Source organism: Pinus tabuliformis, chromosome 9, assembly GCF_031772625.1.
Source record: "Pinus tabuliformis cultivar Carrire ecotype Pingquan chromosome 9, CPIR1, whole genome shotgun sequence".
Taxonomy (NCBI): domain Eukaryota; kingdom Viridiplantae; phylum Streptophyta; class Pinopsida; order Pinales; family Pinaceae; genus Pinus; species Pinus tabuliformis.
Window position 1 is genome coordinate 639,384,715 of NC_142307.1, and position 24,728 is coordinate 639,409,442.

The window sequence follows — 24,728 nt, forward strand, 5'->3', positions numbered from 1 at the left end:
CTACGATAAGCAGTTCTCCAGTATAATTGCGCGGAAATCAAAAAGTCACAAGTCATGTGACAGGTAGTAGCATCGTCGGCCGTTAATTTAACCGACAGAGCCCTAACTGCGGGATTAATTCAACTGTGCACATGCGCTGTCAGCACTCCTCCGCCCAGTTAGCTAGCTGCTAATGGATTCGAGCTAATCCAAGGTGCAAAGTGGGTTTTCGTGTGTTATTTTGGGTATTTGTAATTACACCTAGGCCATGTGACATTAACTCATAACCAAAAATCCTAATTTAACCCCAAAAGTCAGCTAGTTCACTCCTAAACTCAGTATGAAGGAGTTCGAATGCATCTAGGGGGTTATAAAGGCAGTTTTGTTCTTTGAAGATGGGGAGAGTAGTTTTGAAGTTTTGTGTGCAGATTCTGGAGGATATAGGTTGTTTTGTTTTCAGTGTAACAGGAGCATCCAGAGTCGGAATTTGGAACCGTGACAGGGGTTGGAAAGCTAATTCAGAGAGTTTTCTTGTGACAGTGACCAGAAGTGCCTACGTGCACAATCAATCTAGTTAATTTGTTGTATAATCGACCTCCTCAGATTCAATCCTAATAAAGCGGTCGCCCATCTTGAAAGCGGACCCGGAGACATAGTCCATCAGGGACAAACTCCATAATCAATCTTATTGTCCAGTATCGCTGTGTTTTTGCTATTTTTTTCACTTCTGATTACATCTTGCTTATGTTTCTCATCTGTCGTAAAGTCTTTCCTTTTCAATCGATTCTCATAGTTAAAGCACCTTAAATTAACGTTTGGTTCACTTATGGCATTAATCAATTCTACTTCAGTTTAATGTATATGATCATTTCAAATCATATAATTTGGTTTCAGAGCAAGTTGCGTTTGTAGAATTTTGCCATTGAATGTTAACCAAGTCAAAATCGCAACATGGAGAAGGAATCCTCAAGGAGATTGATCCAGAGATTGGAAAGCGAAGAGTTGCTCATAAGTCGACCATGACAGAATCTGATGCAAGTGAAAATCCTGAAACTAAGATGAGCGAGGAATAGTTTCAGCAAGCATTCTTGAGTATGCAACAGATGTTGGGAGAACTCTACAAAGATAAGAAGGCAAGAGATGCAGCTTCTTCTTCAAAGACATTGAAAAAGGACAAAGGTAAAGGCAAGGCTGATAAACTTCCTTCACCTCCATCATCTCCATCATCATCTTCTTCTTCTTCTTCTTCTTCTTCTAGTTCAAAATCTGAAACAAAAAAGAAACCTAAGAAAACATCTCTTTTGAAACTTGATGTAAAATTTGAATTACTAATTTATGATGGCGAAATGAATCCTGAAGAGTTAGATAACTGGATTAAGCAGTTAGAAGTGTCTTGTCGTATTCCCAACATTTCTGACGATAAAACGAAAATTCAGTTAGCTACACTTAGAATGGGGGGAACATCTTTAATCTGGTGCAGTGTTGCGGGGGAGCGCCCCCCCCCCTTCGAACCCGCTCCCGAAGCGCGCTCCAGGCGGGAGCGGGTCGGGAGCGCGCTCCCAAAATCGCTCCCGGACGGGAGCGATTTTCGGGAGCGCGCTCCCTTAAAAAAACTTACGCTCCTTGCTCTGATAGGGAGCGTTTCAGGGAGCGATCGCTCCCAAGCTCCCGGAGCGTTTTTTAATGCCCGGGAGCGATCGCTCCCTGATCGCTCCCGGGCATTAAAAAACGCTCCAGGAGCGATTTTTAACCGGCCGGGAGCGGTTCGGCGGAAAAAAATTCCGCCGGACCCGAAAAATTAGCTAATTTTTTTTGTTTTATAAGCCCAATGGGCCAAAAACTTGTCATTACAACTTTGTTGAGCAAGTGATTGAGAGCTTGAGCAAGAGATTGAGAGCTGGAGCAAGAGCTGAGGAGCAAGGAGCCAGAGCTGAGGAGCGAGGAGCAAGTGCCAAGGAGCGAGGAGCAAGCTTGCAGAGGTAAGTAACTTAATCATTTAGTTAGTTTAGCTGGTTAGGTAGTTAATTTGGTTAGTTTAATTTACCTGTTTGAGTTTAAAGATCATTAATTTAAATTAAATTAATAAATTAAATGAATTAATCCCAATAAACTAAATTAATTTGCAGATTCAAGACTCAAACCCTACAAACATCAAACACGATGGACCTGGGGATATTTATTGGCATTTTCCTCTTCCTGGTCCCTTTTCTGGTTATTATGGTGGTGGAGAGTAGGAAATGGAGGGGGCCTGAAACTGAAGAGGTGGATGAAGAAGTCGGAGGAAGTCAAATGGGTGAAAACCCCAGTGAGGAGGATGTGGAGGAGGGTGAACATGAGGGTCAAAAAACTAAACAAGACCAAACTCCATTGTGGAAATATGTTCACAGGGCTGAAACAGGGAGAGGGGGTGGAACCACTAAATTTCATTGCCCCCATTGCAACACTGATTACACAGGCTCATACACCCGTGCTAGAAGACACCTCTGCGGGAAAAGGCCATGGGATGGAGAGAAACAAATAGGAATCAAAACTTGTGCAGCGGTGTCAACAGCAGATAGAGCCAAATACATAAAGGAAGAGGAGGACGCCCAATACAGAGCAAAAAGATCAAGGGGTTTCTTTGAACCAAGCTCACAAAGAACTCCTTCAGCATCCTCCCAAGGCAGTGGATATGGACATGGAGGCACAGGGTCATCATCTTTACGCCGTAGAACCATATCAGATTTCCTTGATGAGGGGTGTAGGAATGATGTGGATTCAAAAGTTTACAGGTTCCTCTATGCATGTGGGATACCATTCAATGTTCTACGCTCACCTTATTGGCACGAAATGGTTTCTGCCATAAATGATGCCCCTAAAGGATACAAGAGCCCTGGGTATGACAAGGCAAGAACTGTTGGCCTTGATCATGAAAAAGCAAAAATATCACATTCTTTAAATAAAATGACAAGTTCTTGGACTGACAATGGGGTGTCCATTGTATCTGATGGATGGACAAATGTAAAAGGCAAGCCATTGATAAGTGTTCTTGCTGTGTCCCGAAGTGGTCCCATATTTCTAGCTGCACATGATTACTCAGACAAGTTCAAGACCGCTATCAACATTGCAGAAGCATTGCTTGAAACAATTGAGCGTATTGGCCCATACAATGTCATCCAAGTCATCACTGATAATGCTCCTAATTGTAAGGCAACGGGAGCAATTATTGAGGATAAATACCCGAACATATTTTGGTCTGGATGTTTGGTTCACACATTGAACCTTCTGTTGCATGATATTGTCAAAAACAAAAATGAACAATACCAATGGATTGGTGATTTGTACAAGAAAGGGAAAAAAATGATAAAATTTATTACAAATCATAGCAATACCCATGGCCTTTTCCACAGTCACTCGAGATTGGAGTTGCTGAAGATTGCGAGGACTAGATTTGGTAGCTATTACCTCACCTTCAGGCGCCTTTTGAAGGTAAGAGAGGCATTAGCTAGCATGGTATCAAGTCCACATTGGCAGGTGTTAAAGGAAAGGGCTACAAATGTAGCTGACATTGCAGGTTTTGAAACGGTGGAGGAGGCCGCTCTTGATGGGCAGTTTTGGACAACTGTGAGACAGGTATTGGATTTCACCAAGCCAATTTATAACATGATTCGGTTTGCAGATACAGACAAACCAGTGATTGGCGAGGTGTATGAGCAAATGGATACCATGTTGGGGGAAATAAAAGACATTGTTCATAACAGAGATCCCAACTTGTACAAACTGATTCACGATTGTATGTGTGAACGGTGGAATAGGCTTAACCTTCCACTACATTGCTTGGCGTATATCCTTACGCCAAAATACTACTCAGATTCTTGGTTGGGCAAACCTGCAACAGGGGGTGGTGTTAGGACCAAACCCCATTTAGATCGAGAGGTAACTAGAGGATATCTGGAAGCATTAGAAAAGTTGGTGCCTGACAGGGAGGAATGTGCAGCTGTGCGCCTTGAAATAGGCAGATACTTCACTGGCAGTGGTTTGTATGGTAACTTCCATGCAATGGACGACAAAGATAAATTTGATTCTCTCACATGGTGGGAAACATATGGCGGCCACGGACTTTTGCCAAAATTGGCAAAAAAAGTTCTTTCACAGTTTGTAAATTCTTCTTCTGCAGAGAGGTGTTGGAGCACCTACAGTTATATACATAATGTGAAAAGAAACAGGCTCAACGAAAACCAAGCAGAAAGCTTGGTTTATGTGCACTACAATTTGAGGTTGTTGAGCCATTACTGTGATCGGGCTAATGAAGATCCCACATATAAAATTTGGGACAATCACCCTGAGGACGACAATTTGGAGGATGGCATTGTACATATGGAAGAACTAGAAGAGGAGCTTGTACGGGATGAAGCTGAAGCAGCTGCAGCAGCCATGCCACCTCCACCTCCACCATCCAGTAGCAGTTCTCGGGGCCCGAGTCTTGTTCCATTGCTGTCGCCACCTCCATCGACACCCTCGCGTGGAGGCTCTAGTTCTGGTCGTCGGTCTGTGCGAGAGACTCCTAGAAGACCACCACGACCTACTTATACTCCTGGAGACTCTCGTGGCAAGGGCCACTTGTAGATTTACAGTTTACTTGTCTTTTTTAGCTTCTATTAGACTTTAGTTTTCATAATTGTTGAGTTTTGAGTCCTTGACTCTTGACTCTTGACTCTTTCATATCATTATGACATTATGATATTTTTTGTAAACATTATATCACTGTGACAATGAAAATTTGAAGTTTGAAGTTGGGCCTTGGAAATTATAACTCATTGGTAATGATTGTGAATTATGAATATGATGCTTTGTGAAAGACTAAAGTTGTTTCATTTCATCTCATTATTCATGTTTCATTTTATAAATTTTTAACATTTCATATCATGTTAACAGTTAGAAGTTAGGACTTAGAAATATCTTCGATATTACTTCTTGTAATGGTTAAACTTGGCTTACAAGTACAACTTGTTACTTTGGTGATCAATGATGATAAATGTTATTGAATTTTCAATTCTGAAAGCTTGAAGTTGAAACTTTAATGTTGAATTTGATGAATCATGATTTATAAGACTCAATATGTTGCAGTTGTAATATGTATTTTAATTTTACTAAGGTTGATGACAATTATAATTTCTAGATGATTGATGTGATATGGTTCAATGATCAATTTATGTTTTTTTTATGTTTTTTATGTCTATTTCATCATTCTACATGTTTTTGTTGACATATATGTATCAAAAATTAAAAAATATAAAAATATATATATATTTTTAAAAAATCGCTCCGGGATTCGCTCCCAAACCGGGAGCTTCTGAAAATGGTCGCTCCCGCTCCCGCTTCCGCTCTCGCTCCCAAGTAACATTGATCTGGTGGGAAAGAAAAACTCAGATAGATGTAAAGCGAAAAGGTAAAGTCATCTCTTCATGGTCTAAGTTTTTAAAAGCTCTTAGGAAACAATTCAGCAGCAAGTTTTTAAAAGCTCTTTAGGATACATGCAGCAAGTTGTTATTGATTGGCAGCACTTAAGGCAAGGTAAAGGGCAGAGTGTTCAGGAGTTTACTCAAGAGTTCAGAAAGAAAGCATTGGCGCTTGGTATTTCATTGGATGCACGTGAAACTTTATTAAATCCATCGGCAGTTTACATTCATATTTGCAGATGTTTAATCCTGATGGTTTTGATGAAGTGTGTGTTCAAGCCATACATATTGAATCAGGTGGCAAACCATTCAAGTTTTCACCGCAATCATCCAAAGAGTTGGAAATCAAGGATTCCAATGACAGTAAGGGGAAGAACAATTCGAAGAGAAAGAAATCAGCGACAGCTCGGAAGGAAAGACTTACTTGTTCTCATTGCCAGAGAATCGGTCATGATGAATCTAGGTGTTGGAAACTTCATCCCGAACTTAAGCCCAAAAAGTTCCTTAAAGAGAAGGATGAAAAGAAAGCAATTGCAGCAGTCCAACAAGATCTAGGTTCCGATTCAAGTGATAAAAGGAGGATAACTGCAATAGTTTCGACAGGTAAAACTTCTGAAACTGGTTCAAGTTCGAATACTATTGCATCTTCATCAAACATAAATCCTTCAAATGAGGATAAAGAGTTGAACTATTTAACATAAGGATAACTTCTAAGCACACAAAAATAGATACAATGTTTGACAGTGGATCACAGGCAAATTTAATATATGAATATTTACTTAAGAACTTGGGTTTGCAGACACGGAATCATCCAGTACCTTACCCATTAGGATGGCTAAATAAATCAACTCAGATAAAAGTCACAAAACAGTGTCGATTAAAATTTTCCATTGCAACTAATTACATTGATAAAGTGGAATTAGATGTGATTCCAGTAGACACATGTGGAGTTGTCTTAGGAAGTCCTTATCTTTATGATCGTGATGCAGTGTTTTATAGGAAAGAGCATAAATATCACCTTAAGAAAAATGGGGTTGAATTTATTGTCAGGGCACATCAAAGTAAAAATCACTTGAATTTTGTTGTTGCTAATCAGATGAAGCGATTAATAAGTTCAAATAAGAGATTTGTAATCATGTGTGTAAAGGAACAACATAAGAATCGACATAATGTTTGTTCAAGTTAAGAGTCTCAGCTTAAAGATAGTTTGATCAAAGAGGTAGAAACTTTTTCAATTCTATTTAAAGAACCCAAACATCTTACTCATAAGCAGGGAATACAATATGAGTTACAGTTGATGTCCAAATCTCCTCTTCCTAATGTCAGAACGAATCAATTCAATCCAAGTTAGGAAGTTATAAGTTATAGGGATCCAGGTCGGGGAAAGTCAGTGTTATATTTCTCTTGTATTGTGTCACCATTTCATGTTTCAAACAGTTTGGAAGCTTCTTTTCAAGTGGAGAGGAAGCCCATTTGTTTTCATATCAAAGCCTTTTCTAAAGTAGTGTCAAAGTATCCAGTAAATCTAAGGGAAACTTATGCATCAAGGGAAAGCGCTAATCAATGGAAACATCATTTAATGAGTGAGGAAATAGTGATTCAAACAAATCAACAGCCACTTCAATACTTTCAAAAACAAACTAAGTTGCAGCAGTTGTCACCTTACAGTTTGATGGGTTTATTGCAGCAACTTCACTTAGTAATCAGGAATCAGGAAAGTGAATCAAATCAAGTAGTTGGTATGATGTTCAGAATGTCTTTGAATGTTTATGTTATTTCGCAAAATAGATTGTCAGTACATGTCAATAGTATTGAACAATATCATGTAGAGACTGTTTTCAAAGATGTGTATGAATCACTAATTCATGGTACTTCATGGAAAGAAGTCAATTGCCATGTTCATAACAGGTTGTTTGACCATCTTCGCAAGTTCTACATACTGCAGTTGGATGGAACGGGTCACAAATTCAAAGGATGCCATGATCAACATCATCAAGGTCATCACTTTCAGGTGATTGATCGAATGTATTAGTACATCTTCCGGACAAGGTGGAGAGTGAGGGAGCTCTACGCTCATTTGCTATCTGTCTAGTCAAACTTTTATGGTCCAAAAGCTTTCAAGTGGAGAGGATTGATCCAGGAGGATCTTGTCAGTCCAGCATGAGCGGAGTCTTCAGTGGTTCAACATCGAAGTGATCATCAAATGATCATTGGTCGATGAGGTCTTGAACTTAATCAGCTTCGCTAGTATTCATTGTCAGCATTCAGTGTTCGATATCTTCAGCTTCGACAGTAATGTTATGGTTGTCCAATGATGTCAGTGGTTGATATGGTTTTCACGGTGTTCGCAGGATAAGATTGTGTACCTGGTTGTCGACATGTGTTTTTCGTCATTTCCATTGGGGTTCAGTTGTCGACAACTTCATCGTCCGTTCTGCCAGAGTTTGGTTGTCAAAAAGGATTCAGGTGTCGTAATGTGGTTGTATGTCACATTGTGACAATTGTTGTAAAAGGGTTTGTTCTTAGATGTAAAGATCTAAAGACCTACACCTAAACTCTAACACTTTGACCTTAACCTAATTCTACAATCCTAAATCCTTCAATTCATGAATTAAAATACATTAATCCTAAACATTAAACCCTCTCAGGTCATGAAATACATGAAAAAAAACACATAAAAACATTGCAAAACACATATAAAACAGTCCCTAACTGCTGGCCTAAACCGCGCGGGGAGAAGACCGTAGCGGGCTTATGTGAGCAGGTAGGAGGTCATAGTTAGACCGCAGCAGGTAACCGTAACCGCATCGGAGTTAAACATCAACATGTGAACGGAAAGCGGCTACGATAAGCAGTTGTCCTGGATAACCGCGCGGAAATCAAACAGTCACAGGTCATGTGACTGGTAGCGGCATCGCCAGCGATTAATGTAACTGATGGAGCCCTAACCGCGGGAATAATTCAACTGTGCACATGCGTTGTCAGCACTTCTTCGCTTGGTTAGCTAGCCGCTAACGGATTCAGGCTAATCCAAGGTGCAAAGTGGGTTTTTATGTGTTATTTTGGGTATTTGTAATTACACCTAGGCCATGTGACATTAACTCATAACCAAAAATCCTAATTTAACCCCAAAAATCAGCTAGTTCACTCCTAAACTCAGTATGAAGGAGTTTGAATGCATCTAGGGGGTTATAAAGGCAGTTTTGTTCTTTGAAGATGGGGAGAGTTTTGAAGTTTTGTGTGCAGATTCTGGAAGATATAGGCTGTTTTGTTTTCAGTGTAACGGGAGCATCCGGAGTCAAAATTGGGAAGCGTGACAAGCGTTGGAAAGCTAATTCAGAGAGATTTCTTGTGACAGTGACCAAAAGTGCCTGCATGCACAATTAGTCTGGTTAATTTGCTGCGTAATCAACCTCCTTGGATTCAATCCTAATAAAGCAGTCGCCCATCCTGAAAGCGGACCCGGAGACATAGTCCATCAAGGACGAACTCCGTAATCAATCTTGTTGTCTGGTATTGCTGTGTTTTTGCTGTTTTTTCACTTCTGATTACATCTTGCTTATGTTTCTCATCTGTCGTAAAGTCTTTCCTTTTCAATCGATTCTCACGGTTAAATTAGGTATCCATAACCATATCTATGTCCAGGTAACCTAGGATAACAATCATTCAAGTCAGTTAACTAGCCAGTAGCCAAATTAGCAAAACGAACATTAAGTTATGGTGAATCCTAATACTACTAATACTACGGCAATACATGTCAGTAAAAGGTGAATAACAGAACCAGGTCATACATAATGGAAATGTAGCAGAAGAAAGCAATAACAATTAAAAACAACCATGCCCACAAGTGATGTTGCAAAAAGCTTGTACTGCAATAATTCAGAAAGGGTCTGAAAATTTAAATTCGAAAAAAAATTGGAGAAACAGCTCACAAAAAGTCACCAAGTAAAACAATTGGAAAAATCTTGGGTTCACGGACATCAATAACCAAATTTGTTTCCTCTCTGTACGGCTGATAGGTATGTTCATTCGATGTAAATTTTCAGGGAATCAACTTTTAAGCAGTATAAAAGCAGATGTATAGGTCAGAGTAAGAAGATTGAACCAAGAAGAGTACATATTTCGCCTCTTTCTATTTGGATAATGAAAGGTAGGCAGGGGAGGAGATCGCATCTTCTGGGGGGCTACGGCCATACCCGGACAGCTCAACTGACGGTAAGATATGTTTGTTCGAATCTTTAAGGAAGTCAACTTTTTAACCGGTATAAAACCAAATGTACAAGTCAGAGTAAAAAGACTAGACCAAGAAGAGTCCACATCTCGCCTCATTTTATTTGGAGAATGAAAGGCAAGCAGGGGAAGAGATCGCATCTTCGCTGAGTAATATAATAGGCTATCCGGGTATGGCCGCAGCTCTCCTTTTGTTAATTCAAAAATAGCAGTTACTTTTAATCAGCAAAGCAGTTTTTCACAATAATTTTTAAAATAAAAATACTTTTCTTCAGAGCAATTCTGGTAACACTGGTCATAACACATGAGATGGAGAATACGTCTAAGAGAGTGTACTACAAACCAAATTAGGCACCGCACAAACTGAAGTTCAAACAAATGCATATGCATAACTACAACATGATTAACTCAGAAAACCTGCGAACAGAATAAACTGTCTGTTCTTTGACAGAGAATCAGGGGAGTTTCAGTTGAAAGAGTTGCCCTGTGGGGGTTTTACAGAGCTAATTTCGCGTTTAGGACATGGAAGCATGCAGGTTTCCCGCTTCTATTAGAGTGCCCATTGCCAATTTGCCGTTAACGAACACCCTAAAACCTCATGTACCAAAAACAAAAAATCTCCCGTAACAACTTGAAATGTCGATCAAACTGTATAATGGCCCTTATAAAAGTTCCAAAGAGAACTAACAGTAACCCAAAAGACAGGCATCGGAACGAAGAGGGTTTTATACGATAGTCAATCAAGTGCAATTACGAAACAGAGATCACGAGTTCGAAACCCGTTCAAATTTGAAACTACATCACCGTACCTGCCCCGCTGAAAATTCCTGCAAAGCTCTTGTCGTCGATTCATTGAAAAGTCAATTCACCCACCCCGAAAGAATTGGAAAGCGAAACCAGCCTGTTCAAAATCGATAGCATGGGCATACGAAGATTTCGAATGTATGCAACGTGAATGTAGCTCGAATGTATGGAGCTCTCTTTGTTTTGTGCTTGCAGCAATTTAAATGCTTCAGACCTATATATATTATCCACGAGTTCTTTTTCAGTATCAGTGATGTTTTTCTTTGCCTTTGTGCGCGCTTTCTTTGGACGCAAGTGTTTCCGTTGGATGGGAAAAACGTGATTTGAATTCGGTTTTGGTCGAAGTTTTGATTTCATCGATCGTTTTAAACTGTAAACGTTTTTTAATATTTATTTAAGGTTTATGTATGGTGTTGTTTTAATTAGAGCAATTGCTATAGTGTGAATAGTGTGAATTATAAGATATTCAAAATAAAATTGAGCAAATGGAAGAGGGTAGATGGTTTAAGGTTATCTTTAATGACAAATTGTAAAACAACAACAAAAATATTGGATGCAACGAAATAACAAACGGTTTAGTAAATGGGGTATTTGCATAAAAGCGTCTCTCATAAATAGCAAAGAGGTAAAAGCTTTTGTTATGGATAAGTTCCACAAACGTACTTGGGATAAGGAGCTAGGAAGAAAGAAAAAGTACTATATTGAAATGTTACTCCTCACTTACAAAAATGGTTCATTCACCTTTTTCAACTAAGAAAATATCATCTTGAGCTGGGTTGATAAGGGAAGTTATTATCGTAGGGACTCAAAATGATTTCTTTTCACTTCAATTTTTTTATTTATAGATGTTTCTCCCCATTTTTGGCAAGATTGATTCATCCACTGGTCTAGGATACTCACTCTGAATACACTCTTAGATGGAATCAACTGAACTACTCAGTTGGGCTTCTAGGCTTGTCTATTTAATCTCACTCATAGTCATCAACTAAAAACATTCATAGAGGCCAATATCTCTTGGAGAATCAAGATTCTTATTGCCCAGTTAAGGACTAATTCTCATCAACTCCATTGAGAAACAGGGCGTTGGAAAAGGCCAAAAAAAGTGTGGGAGGAAAAAGTATGCATTTTTTGTTCTTCTGGAAAAGTGGAAACAAAAAAAACATTTCATTTTAAAATATGAGACCTTCAAAGGCAACTGGGAAAGTTATGCATATATGCTGGGAGCGAGCTCTTGGGATAATCTATTTAGCGAGGGGTTTGTCGAGAAGCTGGGAGCATTTATTGTGAAGCTTTACAAAAAAAAGGTCGAATACATCAAGCAGATGAAGAAGCAATATGCCCCATAGGCTAACTTTAGCCTCATGAACGTTAAAATAATTTCTTTCTTTTTTTCTTCTATGGGGAAAATTTTATTATTGTTTTCATCGGTAGGTTTGATCTATTTTTTAAACTATAAATGTTTTTTAACCTTTCATGTTATGTAAGGGAAAATTTATTATTGCTTTCACAAGTGTTTTATAATTTAATGAGGAAGATGTTATTATGCTAATATTACATAGTATTATTATAAAACAAGGTCGTATAGCTAGTGTTCCTTGCGGCATAGTTTAATTATTGAACCAACTGTCACATTTGAACAAGGGCTGCATTGTAGATAATCTCACTTAATTTAAATATAGTTAAAATAGAGTAAAAAAAATTCATTTGGGGTGATTGAGAGAGATGTAATCATAATAATGGGAAAAGTATAAGCCTTAGTTTTAAATTTTATGTGCCTAAAGTGTTGAGTTTAATTGTGTTAACCTTCATGAATCATCTTTTTTAAGTTAGTTGTTTCATAACTAATATTATTTTGACCAAATCATTTTACAAAATCACAAAATTTTCGATATAGATAAATCATAATGTAAAATTATGATATTGTTAAATTGAAACATTTTTATACTTGTATTTAATGTGGTAAAACCAAGAGCCTTGCATAGTCACAAAAATGTCTAAGTTGGAACATCTAGATGTTAATTATAATATAAATACACTCGTCATATTATTTTTAAAAGTTATTATTAATATTATATGTAGTGAAAGGGATAATCTTATGTTAGGGCCTTATTCAATTCATAGAAAATGATACTAGATTTTGTTAAAACCTTCCTATGTCTTCTGTTTTGAACATGGCATGCTATCATCTATTTAAATGTAATTTTTTAAATATGGAAAATTAAATTTTTTAAATTTATTTGGTGAAAAGATTTGATATAAAAAAAAATAATAATAATAATAATAGATTTTTTTAATATGTTATATTATAATGGAAATTTTAAAATTTATACTTATTTTAAAGCTGGAATATTAGTCTCTCAAATAATAAGAAAATATTAGATATCAATGCTCTAAGCATTTTATATTTGTGAACATGTTAAATGCTTTTAAAGAGAAAAAACATATTAATATGAAAAAGAAACCATGTAACCTCATTTCATCAAATTTAATCAATGTACTCTTTTTTTTTCTTTTTTTTTGCATATTTATAAATAAATTTAATGCATATTTATAATAAACATGTATCCCGTTATAATTTACATTTTTTATTAATAATTAATTATTTTAATTTTTTATAAATAAAATAACATTAAAATAATAAACAAATCAAATTAAATATAAATAGTAAATAAAATACTAATTATTATATTAAAAAAATGGTAATAAATCAATTCAAATAAATCACTAATCAAAAACATAAACACGCAAGCACAATTTCACGTGTCCAAGTAATTATTATTATGACTGGAATAATATTAATGTCAACAAGTTGCGTATTGTAAAGACAGAGGATATATATATATATATATATATATATTCCAAAATGTGACGTGATATGGAGCAACAATGTTAAGACATTTACATTAAAGCTTAGAGGAAGGCTTTCAAGTCACATGACACGGTTTTCGTGAAAATAAATATGTAAGTCAATCAGGGAGGGCATTACCTCATTCAGTCAATCAATCAATCTGCATTTCCGCCCATCCATATTTTATTTCCTCCCTCCGGAGCTAAACTATCTAGCCGTTTCACTCCCTTCGCACGGTTACATACGAGCCTGCTTACGCATCCCCAAATGGCCAAATTAGGCTATTTCTTAGGTCTACGCAGGTTCCCCAGCTTGGGCGTGTCAAGTAGCCGTAAAACACACGCAAATGTTCAATTTACTTATTGGGTGGGGGGGCTTTTGGTCGAGCCTGCTGTCGCATCCTCTCCCTCTCCTCTCCCTTATGGTCGAGTACCTAAAGGTTCAATTTACTTATTGGGTGGGGGGGGCTATGGTCGAGCCTGCTTACGCATCCTCTCCCTTATGGTCGAGTACCTAAAGGTCCTCTCCTTAACAATCGAGCCTGCTTACGCATCCTTAACAGTCGAGTACCTAAAGGTCCTAAGGTCGGCCCGGCTCCATGTATTTCTTGACAGAAGTGGTTTATTAACAACTGATTCTATTGCTTCTCTTTTCCGGTCCTCTCGATGGATAGAGGAGCGGATAGAGGAGAGGAAGAATAGAAGTGGGATGGTTGGTCTATTAGACATTCTTGTTCGAATAGGCCAGGCGATGAAGACTCATTTGGGAAAGGCCTGATACACCAAAAGGTAGGAGGGAGAGGTAGGAGAGGTAGGAAAATAGCCCACCACCCGGTTGGTTGCTCATTCATTCATGCATGCATAATGACATATATAATATCTGGAATTACCGCTTTCTTATCAAAGCATATATAATATATGTAATTACGCTTTCTTATCAATGCATATATTATATATGTAATTACGCTTTAGCATTAATCTTTCTTGGATTTTAGCAAATCCTTGCTCGTTCTTTCAGTCTAGAGGGAGCTGATCCTTGCACTAGGAAGCGCAAGCCCCTCCGGGTCCTTGCTCCTTCTTTGGGCGGCGTGTTCCGTAGGTGGGATGCCGTAGTCTGGCATGCTCGTAAGTAAGGTGTGACGCCTAACCTGGTATGCCTGTTCATGACGCCTCATTATATACGTAATTACGCGATCAGTTACAGACGTTACCTTAGCCGATACTTAGATAAGTTTACCTTACCTGCTGAGGAAGGAGGAGTTATATATGTAAGATGTATATTTTTTTTGAACAAATGAAAGAGAAAGTATTATCTTTTATTTTTAGTAAATAAGCTTAATTTGTATTAATGAGGACTTTCAACATGTATGGATGTTGAGTGGGATAAATGTTACATAGTATGCAATCCTCGAAAGAATGTAAGAAAAGGTTGGTCATAATATGAAGTCAATTTAACCATTTTTTTTCATATAAGTATTCACATAGCTACTGGAATCTTCATATACTATGAGTGACTTTACTCAATTTAAAACATTTGTTCTTTCATTCTCGAACTTCCCTGCCCTGATAGTGTTGACCTCTTCTTTTTTATTGTGGTTATCTATTTTCATGACTACACCTAACCTTCATAGTGGTGAACTTGGTTGTGAAATCTATGTAAGGGTGACTACACCTGGCCTTCATAGTAGGTGAACCTGGTTGTGAAATCTATGTAAAGGTGAAGTGCAGTTCATATGGGTGTTAGTACTGGTAGTATGATTCAATACTGCAAATGCAACCAGTGACGACGTGAACATAAATAGAATTAAAATATTAAAAAAATGTTTATAATGTATATTTTACATATTTTTGGTTTAATATTTAATTAAGAGAGGGATAATAGCAAGGTCAACGCATTACTGAATGCATTATACTCTGCTACCGTAGAGATAATAATAAAAATATCATATTATAAAAATACAAAATTAAAATGTAAATTTAAAAAAATTGTATTTAAAGTGTTTTATAATTTAATAACTAGATGTTATCATGTTACTATTAAATAATATTATATTATTATGTTACTATTAAATAATATTATATTATTATGTTAGTATTATATTATAAAAATAAAAATAAAAATATTATATTGAAAAAATATAATTATGTTGTGTAGTTGAAAATTCAAAGGATTTTAAAATAAATTTAGATTCATGTTTTTGAATTATAATTAAAATTGGAAGAAGAAAAAATATATATATATATATATATATATATATATATTACTGCATGATAATAATAATAAAAAAACTACTTTTGATTTATTTTTTAAGGTTGGCTATTTCTTTTATATGTTAAAAGAGAAGATATATAAATGTTTTTTTCCGCTATCACTTCGCAAACAGGTGCTAATAGCAAAGGTTTAAAATTTTCACATTATATATCTCAAAATCATTAGTGTATCACTTAAACTAAATGTATAACTTAAATTAAAGTACATTGCCACAAATTAAAAACTAAAATTGAAACCGAGGTGCAAATTTCTCTGTTATCGTCAGAGACTTATACAAAATGGGCTCTGATGAAATATTGCGTAGGTATGTTTCGGAGTATGAGCGGCAAAGTATCCTTGTCGAAGCACGTGGAGGAATATCGGGGGGTGAGCATTATGCAGGAAGAGAAACTACATAGAAGATCCTACGCGCAGGACTTTGGTGGTCGACTGTGCATAAGGACTCCAAAATTTATTGCAATGCATCCGATGTCTGTCAGAGGACGGGGAGACCATCGCACATAAATGAATTGCCACTAAATCCACAAGTGACGTTGTAGGCGTTTGATAAGTGGGTAATCGACTTTGTGGCACCCATACAACCGCTGGGGAAGAAGACAGTGGCCAGGTATATCATCACCGCGATTGAATACTTAACTAGGTGGGTGAAGGCACAACCTGTAAAAAATTGTAGCGCTGTTACCGCTGCAAAGTTTATTTTTTAATATATCTTGTCTCGATTCGGTTGCCCTAAGATTTTGTTGAGTGATAGGGGCACGCACTTTTGAATGAAACAATTGTTGTATTTCTCAAGGAATTCCAGGTATATCATCAGAAGAGTATGCCTTATCACCCTTAAGTGAATGGCAAAGTAGAAGCCTTCAACAAAATTATGGAAAGCGCTTTGATGATGATTTGCAACGCGAAGTGAAATGACTGGGATGTACGCATACCAATGGTCCTCTAGGTGTATAGGACTACCAGCAAAAAGTTGACAGGACAAACACTGTTCAGACTGGTATATGGGCAAGAGGTTGTAATGCCCATGGAGTACATAGTGTCAAGTTTACGAATTGCAACAACTTCGAACATGGTTGATCGTGATACCATGGAAGAATGGCTTGCATAGCTAGTCGTATTAGAGGAGGATCGCTTCTTGGCTGGATTTCATCAGCAAGTGCAGAAGGACCGTGAAAAGGCATGACATGATCACCATATCAAACAACGTACCTTCAAGAACGAATAATTAGTGTTTCTATATGAAATTAAGTTCCCGAAAAAATTTCAGATGCATTAGCTGGGGCCCTATGTCATGAAGGAAATTACAGATGGAGGCTCAGTTCAGCTCGTGAAGCTGAATGGGGAATTAATTTTGGGAAAAGTTAATGGAAGTCGCTTGAAGTTGTATAGGGGTGATCCTGCCCCCGCGCAGTGGCTATATGTTTGCGAGGTAGTGTTAGTACTTCAGGCATCTACAAGGAAGTATGGGACTTTAAACTACACTACCCAAAAGTTAAAAAGGCAAGGTGAAGGGATTGTGCGACAAGTAGAAGGATGGCGCCAATGGGAGCTGCACCGAAGGAGCTGTGCTAGGTGGGTAGGCCCCACGTAGCCTAGCCAAAAAGTGACTATTGGAAGCACTGTAGATGATTGGATGGAGAATTTTCCGTTGAAAGGAGTGAGGGGGAAGCATTTATGGAGCATATATTTGGAAATTTGCTGCCAAATGTGCATTAATGACCAGGAATTGGAGGGAACGGTCAAATTTGAATTCAAATTGGTCTAGAAATACGACATACCACTATGCATTCAAAAACTTTGCTTCTTGAGAGTTTGCCTTACGATTTTTCACCTTGCTTTGCGCCAAGTATAATGGTATATGTTTGAGCCAGATTGGGAGGAACTTCTTTCACTACTAGAGTTCACAAAATTGCCTGAATATTACAGTACGAGCTTCCTTGAGAGAATGAATGCAACTCACTTAGAGACGAAGCCAACCTCATCTCAGGCAGCGCCAGTCGAACCTATATCTACCAGATTGCCTACTATCGTGCATAGGTCTCCAAGGCATAAGCCATCTACTTCTATGAAGCAGAAGAAGCCTCAGCGAGCATCGGTGTGACAGTCGTCACGGAAGAACTCGATAGAAATCCTCCAAAAGGGAAAAATGGATAAGTCCAATCAATCAACGGAGCCACTAGATCTGGATGAGGAAGAACTACCCGGAGGAATAAAGGATCTTGATGCAAAAGAGGTTGAACTAATAAATCAGTTGTCGAAGTACATACCATGTAGAAAATCCACGACAAAGGTGCCCAAAGATCTGAATGTTGTGTGGTTCATGGTCTCTACGCCTTTACTACTTGAAACTGTGTTGTTTGAAGGCCTGTTGCTGGGTCAGATACCAAATCTAAGAATGGAGGATTGGAACCTTGGGGACCATGAGAAATTTCCTCAATTAGCACCGAACAAGTACCTCGAGAAGGTCTATAATGAGGAGTCGGGTGTCACGCACCTTGAACCAATGAACTGGGTGGCTATAGCTGGGGACGCGGGGCTCCTAAACATGTTATGTGTGTCACACTTCAGTCACACCAATATTCATACTATTTGTGTGCGCCAATTGTTGATGCTAGTACACAATGAGTGTCTTTGGCTGGGAGAACCCATCCCGATCATCAATATGTTGATCCACCATATAACGTTGCTACCATCCCAAGGAGTGGACCCTACGAAGGCTTTTGTAGGAAAGTCACAGGAGAAGAAGTTGGCAGACCAAATGAAGGGAGAGTTTGGTCTGGTGAAAAAATTGTGTGGGTATTCCATCCAGTCTATACCAGATGGCACGGTACAGTTTACAGCACTAATCTTGGTCGATAAGATCATGAGAAAATGTCACGTTGATGAGGTACTGACGCCAATCATTTCGTTGGCTACGCAGTGCGCGAAAGGACTCCAGTATAACTGGGCTCAATATCTATGTAAGTAGTTTTTGGAGGACTGCAAGGAGGCCCAAGATGAGGGCAAGGTGTTTCACTACGCTTGGTTGTTATTGTTGATTGTTTTAGTGGCATGGAGGACACCCGAAGAGAGCCAATTCCCTCATCAGGACTCGGACCTACCAAAGGCAGTGAAGTTCGCTTCACTTTGGGCTACCAAAGACCCTGCGCGCATAATGGAGACCAGTATATTTTTGGTGTTCTTTGAGAAGAACTCATAATGGTTATTAGCCAGTGACCAAGGCTATCACCCATCTTGCATTCAAAGTACACTAATATCATTGATTTCAAGGCAAATTTCCATAGTCTGCACATGTGCACAAAGAAGGATGCCAGAGGCATATGGCACAAATTGCCTTAAGTGGTTGCTAAGGAAGGTATAGTAGGGGTTATTAGTAAGTGGCCAAGTGACTAGCTCACCCCTTCTGATGTCGGTGCAGGTAGAAATAGGGTTTCTGAAGGTTCAATAGCACAGACCATGATGGCAGAAAAGGAGGCACAAGAAGTTGTCACTCGAGAAAAGGTTGCGTAGAAGAAAGAAGCCACTGCGAGGGAGAAAGAAGCTTTTACAAGGGAAAAAGAAGCAACATCCAAGGAAAGGAAGTAGCACAGGAAAAGACTACGTCACAATCCACTATCGACGTCGACCAGTTAGACCCTGAGCAAACACGAGGGGGGAGAGACCGAGGCGGAAGAAGAAGGGGGCATGGAATTGGGGTCCCCTTTCATGGTCAAGAAAAGGAAGAAGAGGACTTCCACAGGGCAGTGCAAGAAGCAAAAGCTCGACAAATCAGTGGGCACGACGCCTTTGGTCCTCACAGAGGGGGCCTTAGATGAAATTGGGGATGTGGTCTGCAATGCGATGACAAACCTCATGAACCATTTTGAAGCGCAGTACCAATAGTCGCTCAGTAAGGTACAACAGGGCCTATGGGATTTGCAGGTACAAATAGGTTTAATTCAAGCGAGAGTGGGATAGGCGAGCGAGACTAAATCAAGCGAGCGGGTCAGTCTTGGATGTTGAAATCGTCGTGGATCTCCATGTGGTACCATTGCTAGAAGGGTCCTTGCACGACAACTCAGTTGAAGAGAAAACCATGGAGTTATGGACCTCATTGAAGGAGGATCCAACTCTGTAAAAGGTTCGAGTAGACATCAGGGAAAAGCAGAGGCAGTTTAATGAAATCAGGTCGACTGCGTGAACCTTGGCCCTAGTGCAAAGGTTTGCTAGATTACAGGAAGGAAAGCTCATCCAAAATGAGATTGATGAGCTGCATCACAAGAAGCGATTATCTCTTCAAGGACGCAATCGTGGGTAGATGAGGTCAAGCAGTTGACTCTATCAATGTAGAGTAAGCTAAAATGGATGCAATATGTTAGCGCTTGAAATTTCACCTCAGGCTGAGAAAGGTAAACCTCAAGGCAACATCAAACCATTTAGCCTCGTAGCTAGCCCTACGGGGCAGGAGAAGGCTCTCTCCGGTCTATCTCCGCAAAGATCTTCAATGAACGATATGACCAATAGGGAAACACTGATTTTAGGCTAGTAAACTGATAAAAAGGGGTTTTTAATAAAATGACGGGGTTTTTCTGGGCTGCATGGGCAAAGTAACAGCTTGAACAGAGAAATATAATAAAAACACAGATTATCGACTGAGGCAAGGTAGGCAAGAAATTTAACATCAAATTTAGTTTAAATGGAATGGCAAGACTGCTGAGGAGCTGACAAGGGCATAGGAGATGAATCCTTGTCAAACAGAGGAAAACATTAAATATGAACAAACTTATAGGCAGAGCATATAATACTATGAATTCTACCCAAACACTTCATTTGTTCAATTAGAAATGATCATGAAGTGAAATGAAACATAACAGATCACATATGAAACACAAGAAACACTTATGCTAAATTATCATACCACAGGAATCTCAGAAGTCAGAGCTGTATTTTCATTAAACTCTCTGCCAAAAACTATACATGGTAAGCTCTCTATTCTCCAGCACTCAGAACTCTTCCCCTCTTCTCTGACTTTGGGCCTTGAAATGATGATTTTTTTTTAATTTGATTTTCTGCAGGTGTTGGAGCTGATGAAACCGTGAAGACTTATTTTGATTCTCTCTGTTTCTATTTGATTTCGCTTTGTCCCTTATTGCTGATGATGTTCTTTTGTGCTTTTGCAGAGATAGGAGCTTGAAGTCGCCGCCATTTGAAGAGCTGAAGAATAAATTTCATATTCTAAAACACCACATTTAATGAATTCTTCTTCAAAACAGGGTTTTGAAGAAGAATCAATCTCACACTGACATAAGACGAAGTCTAACACAATAGACTCAAAGGACCATGGGACTTGCAGTTGAAGGCCCAACTATTGAAAATTTAGTTGAGGAGGTGCAACAAGCTACTACACAAGGAACAACAGACCTGCAGGTTTTGAAGATTGAGTTTAGTGAGTTGCAGGCGAAGATTGAGGTGCCACTCGCAGAGTGACTCGAGGATGAGTCACGAAATTGTGTTGGGGGCATGTTGGGATAGGGTCCCCTAGGGTAATTTTTTTAACTAATTTTGTTAATTATGTAAAGTCTCAACATTTTGAGAGAGCGGAGTGCAAAGGTCATAGGAGTCAAAGGGGCTTTAGTCCCTTCATTTGTTAGAAGATAGGATGTTTTGTGACTTGCCCATGGTTCGAAAACCATGGTATTGTAAAAGAAGAAGTTGTATAAAGAAGTCATAGCGAGTCATAGGAAGTAAATAAGAAATTGAAGATCATTGTATGGGCAAGTAGTCTGAGGCAAAAATTTTTGTTTTCTGCACTTAGGGGAAGAAGAAGGCTCCTGCTGTTGTGTGCACGGATACCTTGGTAAGTCTGCAAGCTGAGTGTACGGGCCCCTGCAACTGTGTGGATAGGGAAGAAGAGTCCATAATAGAAATACTATATCAATAAAGACTATTTTTGGAGCTATAATCGTGTATTTGTGCCTTTATATTTAGTTATGAAATTTACGTGTATTCGTTATATTTTTTACAATTATCTGAAGAAACACTTAATTGGTACGCAAAAGTAGTAGATCTGATAGTTCACATGATGTTATGAATGTTTAAGTTTTTTGCGAAGGGTTGGATATTGTTTTTGTAAGTTACTATGATTTTTTCAATTAAGGGTTAGGGTTCACGAAGGTCAAGATAAAGTCCTAGAAGTAACAAAAAACCCTCACACAAACCTCTGGATGTGGAAACCTGGTTTTGTCATCCCCCAACACTGTTTCAGGTGAGACTACAGCCTACACTACGTGGGTTGTTGCTGAAAGTGCCAGAAGCTTAGGGTTTTGTTGGTTGGTGCAACTAACTCTGAAACTGGGCTAGGACCCCTTAAGCCAACACATGGGAGGAAATCCAATGTAACAAGACTCGACATGGTTTAGGATATGGAAAAGATGACAACAACTTGCATATACCAAATTATTCAAAACCAATCAAGCTCATCAGTGGAGGATTTCTTGATCAGGGAACATTAGAAATCCATGAGAAAGTTGAAGAAAAACCAAAATGCCAACATTGTCAAAGAACAAGTCATATGGAAAATCATTGTTTTGATCTCCATCCTTGTCACCATTGTGGCAAGAAAAATCACTTATCATAAATATGTTGCAAACAAAACCAACCAGCTAGATTGAAGATCAATTATGCATGGATTGATCCTTGGGAGTGGTCATCTATAGTCAAATGATTATATAAGTTTTACTGCAGAATTCAATCTCACCTATTGCAGTCAACAGTCAAATGAAGATGGTACTCTCATGTGTTTGAAAGGGGGAGTACAACAGTGAAACTCTCCTACATTTGAAGGGGTTGGGGTGGGGGGGGGGGGGGGTTAAAAAAAAATGCATATGGTTATGGTCTCTGCTTTCAGCTGATAAAGGGGGGAATTAATGGTTTTCATATTGAAAGTTTCGACAACAACACAATTTTCCTGTGGGCATCGAAATTTTCCTGTGGAAAGTGATTGGGATGCTGATTGAGAGAATTTATGGACATTCTTTTGTTCACTTGGATGGTCATTAAACCAAGAAATGGATAAATGGACCCTTTTTCATTGCAGCTTGGAATTTGATTGAGTTGTCAAGCATTTTTAGAGTTGTATTGGACTTGGAGCTGATTCACTTCTCTTGGCGTGCTCTCTTCATATTGGATTTTTTCTACATCTAGTTTTTGGCGGTTTTTTAGGCAGTGCTTCATTGAGGATAAGCTCAACAATTTCGGCATGAAGACTTGGGGATGGTACTGGGTTCTTAATTTGGACTTATGATTTAGGGGGGGAATGTTAGCCTCACACTCACATAAAACAATCAATAAGTCCAAAATAATAAATTATTAAACTTGGAATAATTTCTACTTGTCATTAATTCTAGAATGAGTATGTTCCTATTAGTTAGGAGTTGGTTAAGGTCTAGTTGGTTGAGAGGTTCTCTCCAACTAGTTAGGCTCCTAGATTGGTGTATGGTTGAGATATTTACTCAACCAAAGTGATTGTGTGTCCAAGATAGACAAACTATCTTGAGACATAACCTTGATGTATTTATATTGTATCATTATCATTATTTGGAAGACAATACATTCAGGCTCATAAGCCTTTTCCGCCATGTTTATGTCTCTCATAATTTAAGCTTTTATTTTCATTAATTCCTTTATTAAAATGGTGGTTCTCACTCTCACTTTAATGACCCGTGAACCGGGAAGCCCTTAGCATTTTCGAATTCCAATTTATAATATCCTCTTGGCATCCGGGCTCGGGGTACTTCTTCTCTCTACTGATGATCCAGAAGGATCCTAAAAGGCCAATTTTTTGAAGTGCATATAAATATTTATATATATATATATATATATATATCAAATTGAAGAGCTCGTCGTTCTGAATCCAATGGTGTGAATGGCACCTCAATTCGACGTTGTATGTGAAAGTAATTGCCTGCTGAAATTTTTTAGAAACAACTAAAAATTTTGCAGGCAAGACCCACATGGATGATACGTGGTGCCGACGTCAACAATACGGATGATGATGTCATCCATGTGACATGGAATTATAATCGATAGAAATCCAATCAGGAGGTGACACATGGCAGGTGACGTTAGTGGCCCAATTTACAATACGGACGAATTAGAATGTGCCACGTGGTGCCCAGTAAGTAGTCAGTCAATTTCTTTACGAGCAACATTTTTTGACCTTTCTGGTAGTCGACGGCGACCAAATTGTTGCCTGATTAATTTGTATAGTGACCTCCAAAGAATTAGGTGGGAAAAATGATCGTTGGGGCCTTATTATTATAAAAATTAAAAATAAATACAAATCGTCGACTAGTGGGCGGCCAAACCCTATCGGTCGACATATATTATAACAATGGCGTGTAACACGACAGTTAATATCGCAGAACCACCAACTAGTAGTTCGTTTTATTACAAAATGGAAATGTATGACGAGCAGCTCTGGCGGGTCGAACCCGCGACCTCCAGCCCGCCAATGGGCTAACACGCGGGAGGTCACCACTGGACCAAAATTCCCGTTAAGAGCGATAAGCCAATATTTTATATATAATGTGAACCATTTTAATTGCCGAAGGGGGGAGAGGGGAGCATAAACTCTACCGTGGAACCTTATTAAACACAGAACTCTGTGTCTTCCAGAATCACGCCCCTCTTAGCACACTTTTCGAGAGAGATTCTAGAATCTTACATGACTTTTGCCAAAAGGGAATCTTGTAGGGAATCTAAAAGTGTAACACCATCCTACCACATCCACCCAAGTTACGATACCAACTAGGGTAACACATGAGACAAGAGGCTACTATGATTAGATTCGACCTCCTAGGTGACCTTAAGGAAGTGGAATCAACGAAACATCACATATAGTCATCTAACACCATCAACAGAACCCTCAGGAGACAAGTCAGCCACTCAGACAACATGTTCCTGGGTCCCACTACTATTTTAGACAATTTAAGGCTCAATCGCTCTCATGCTATGGGCAAGGGAGTGACCAAAGTCCAAAAGTCTCTCTCATGGACCTGCTTGCTAGTGATTGTGGTCCAAACTTGCCATTTCCGTGCCAACGACTCCGGGATGTGAGCCACTTTTTCAAGACCAGAGCCTAGGCCACTACCCAGAATGGAATGAAAGCTCATAATTAA

The 24,728-nt window shown here is 38.7% G+C and overlaps 1 protein-coding gene across 2 annotated transcripts in view; it reads right to left on the reverse strand.

The window, feature by feature from the left end:
* The window catches only part of LOC149150249 (Zinc finger C-x8-C-x5-C-x3-H type family protein), a 375,155-nt gene extending 364,378 nt beyond the window's left edge, over positions 1-10,777 (reverse strand). For both annotated transcript variants that reach the window (XM_089441275.1, XM_089441274.1), the window contains exon 1: positions 10,457-10,777. In XM_089441275.1, coding sequence (XP_089297401.1) covers positions 10,457-10,500 — 44 coding nt within the window. In that variant the 5' untranslated portion in view covers positions 10,501-10,777. The remainder of the gene's footprint in view (positions 1-10,456) is intronic.
* Between the last annotated feature and the right edge of the window lie 13,951 nt (positions 10,778-24,728).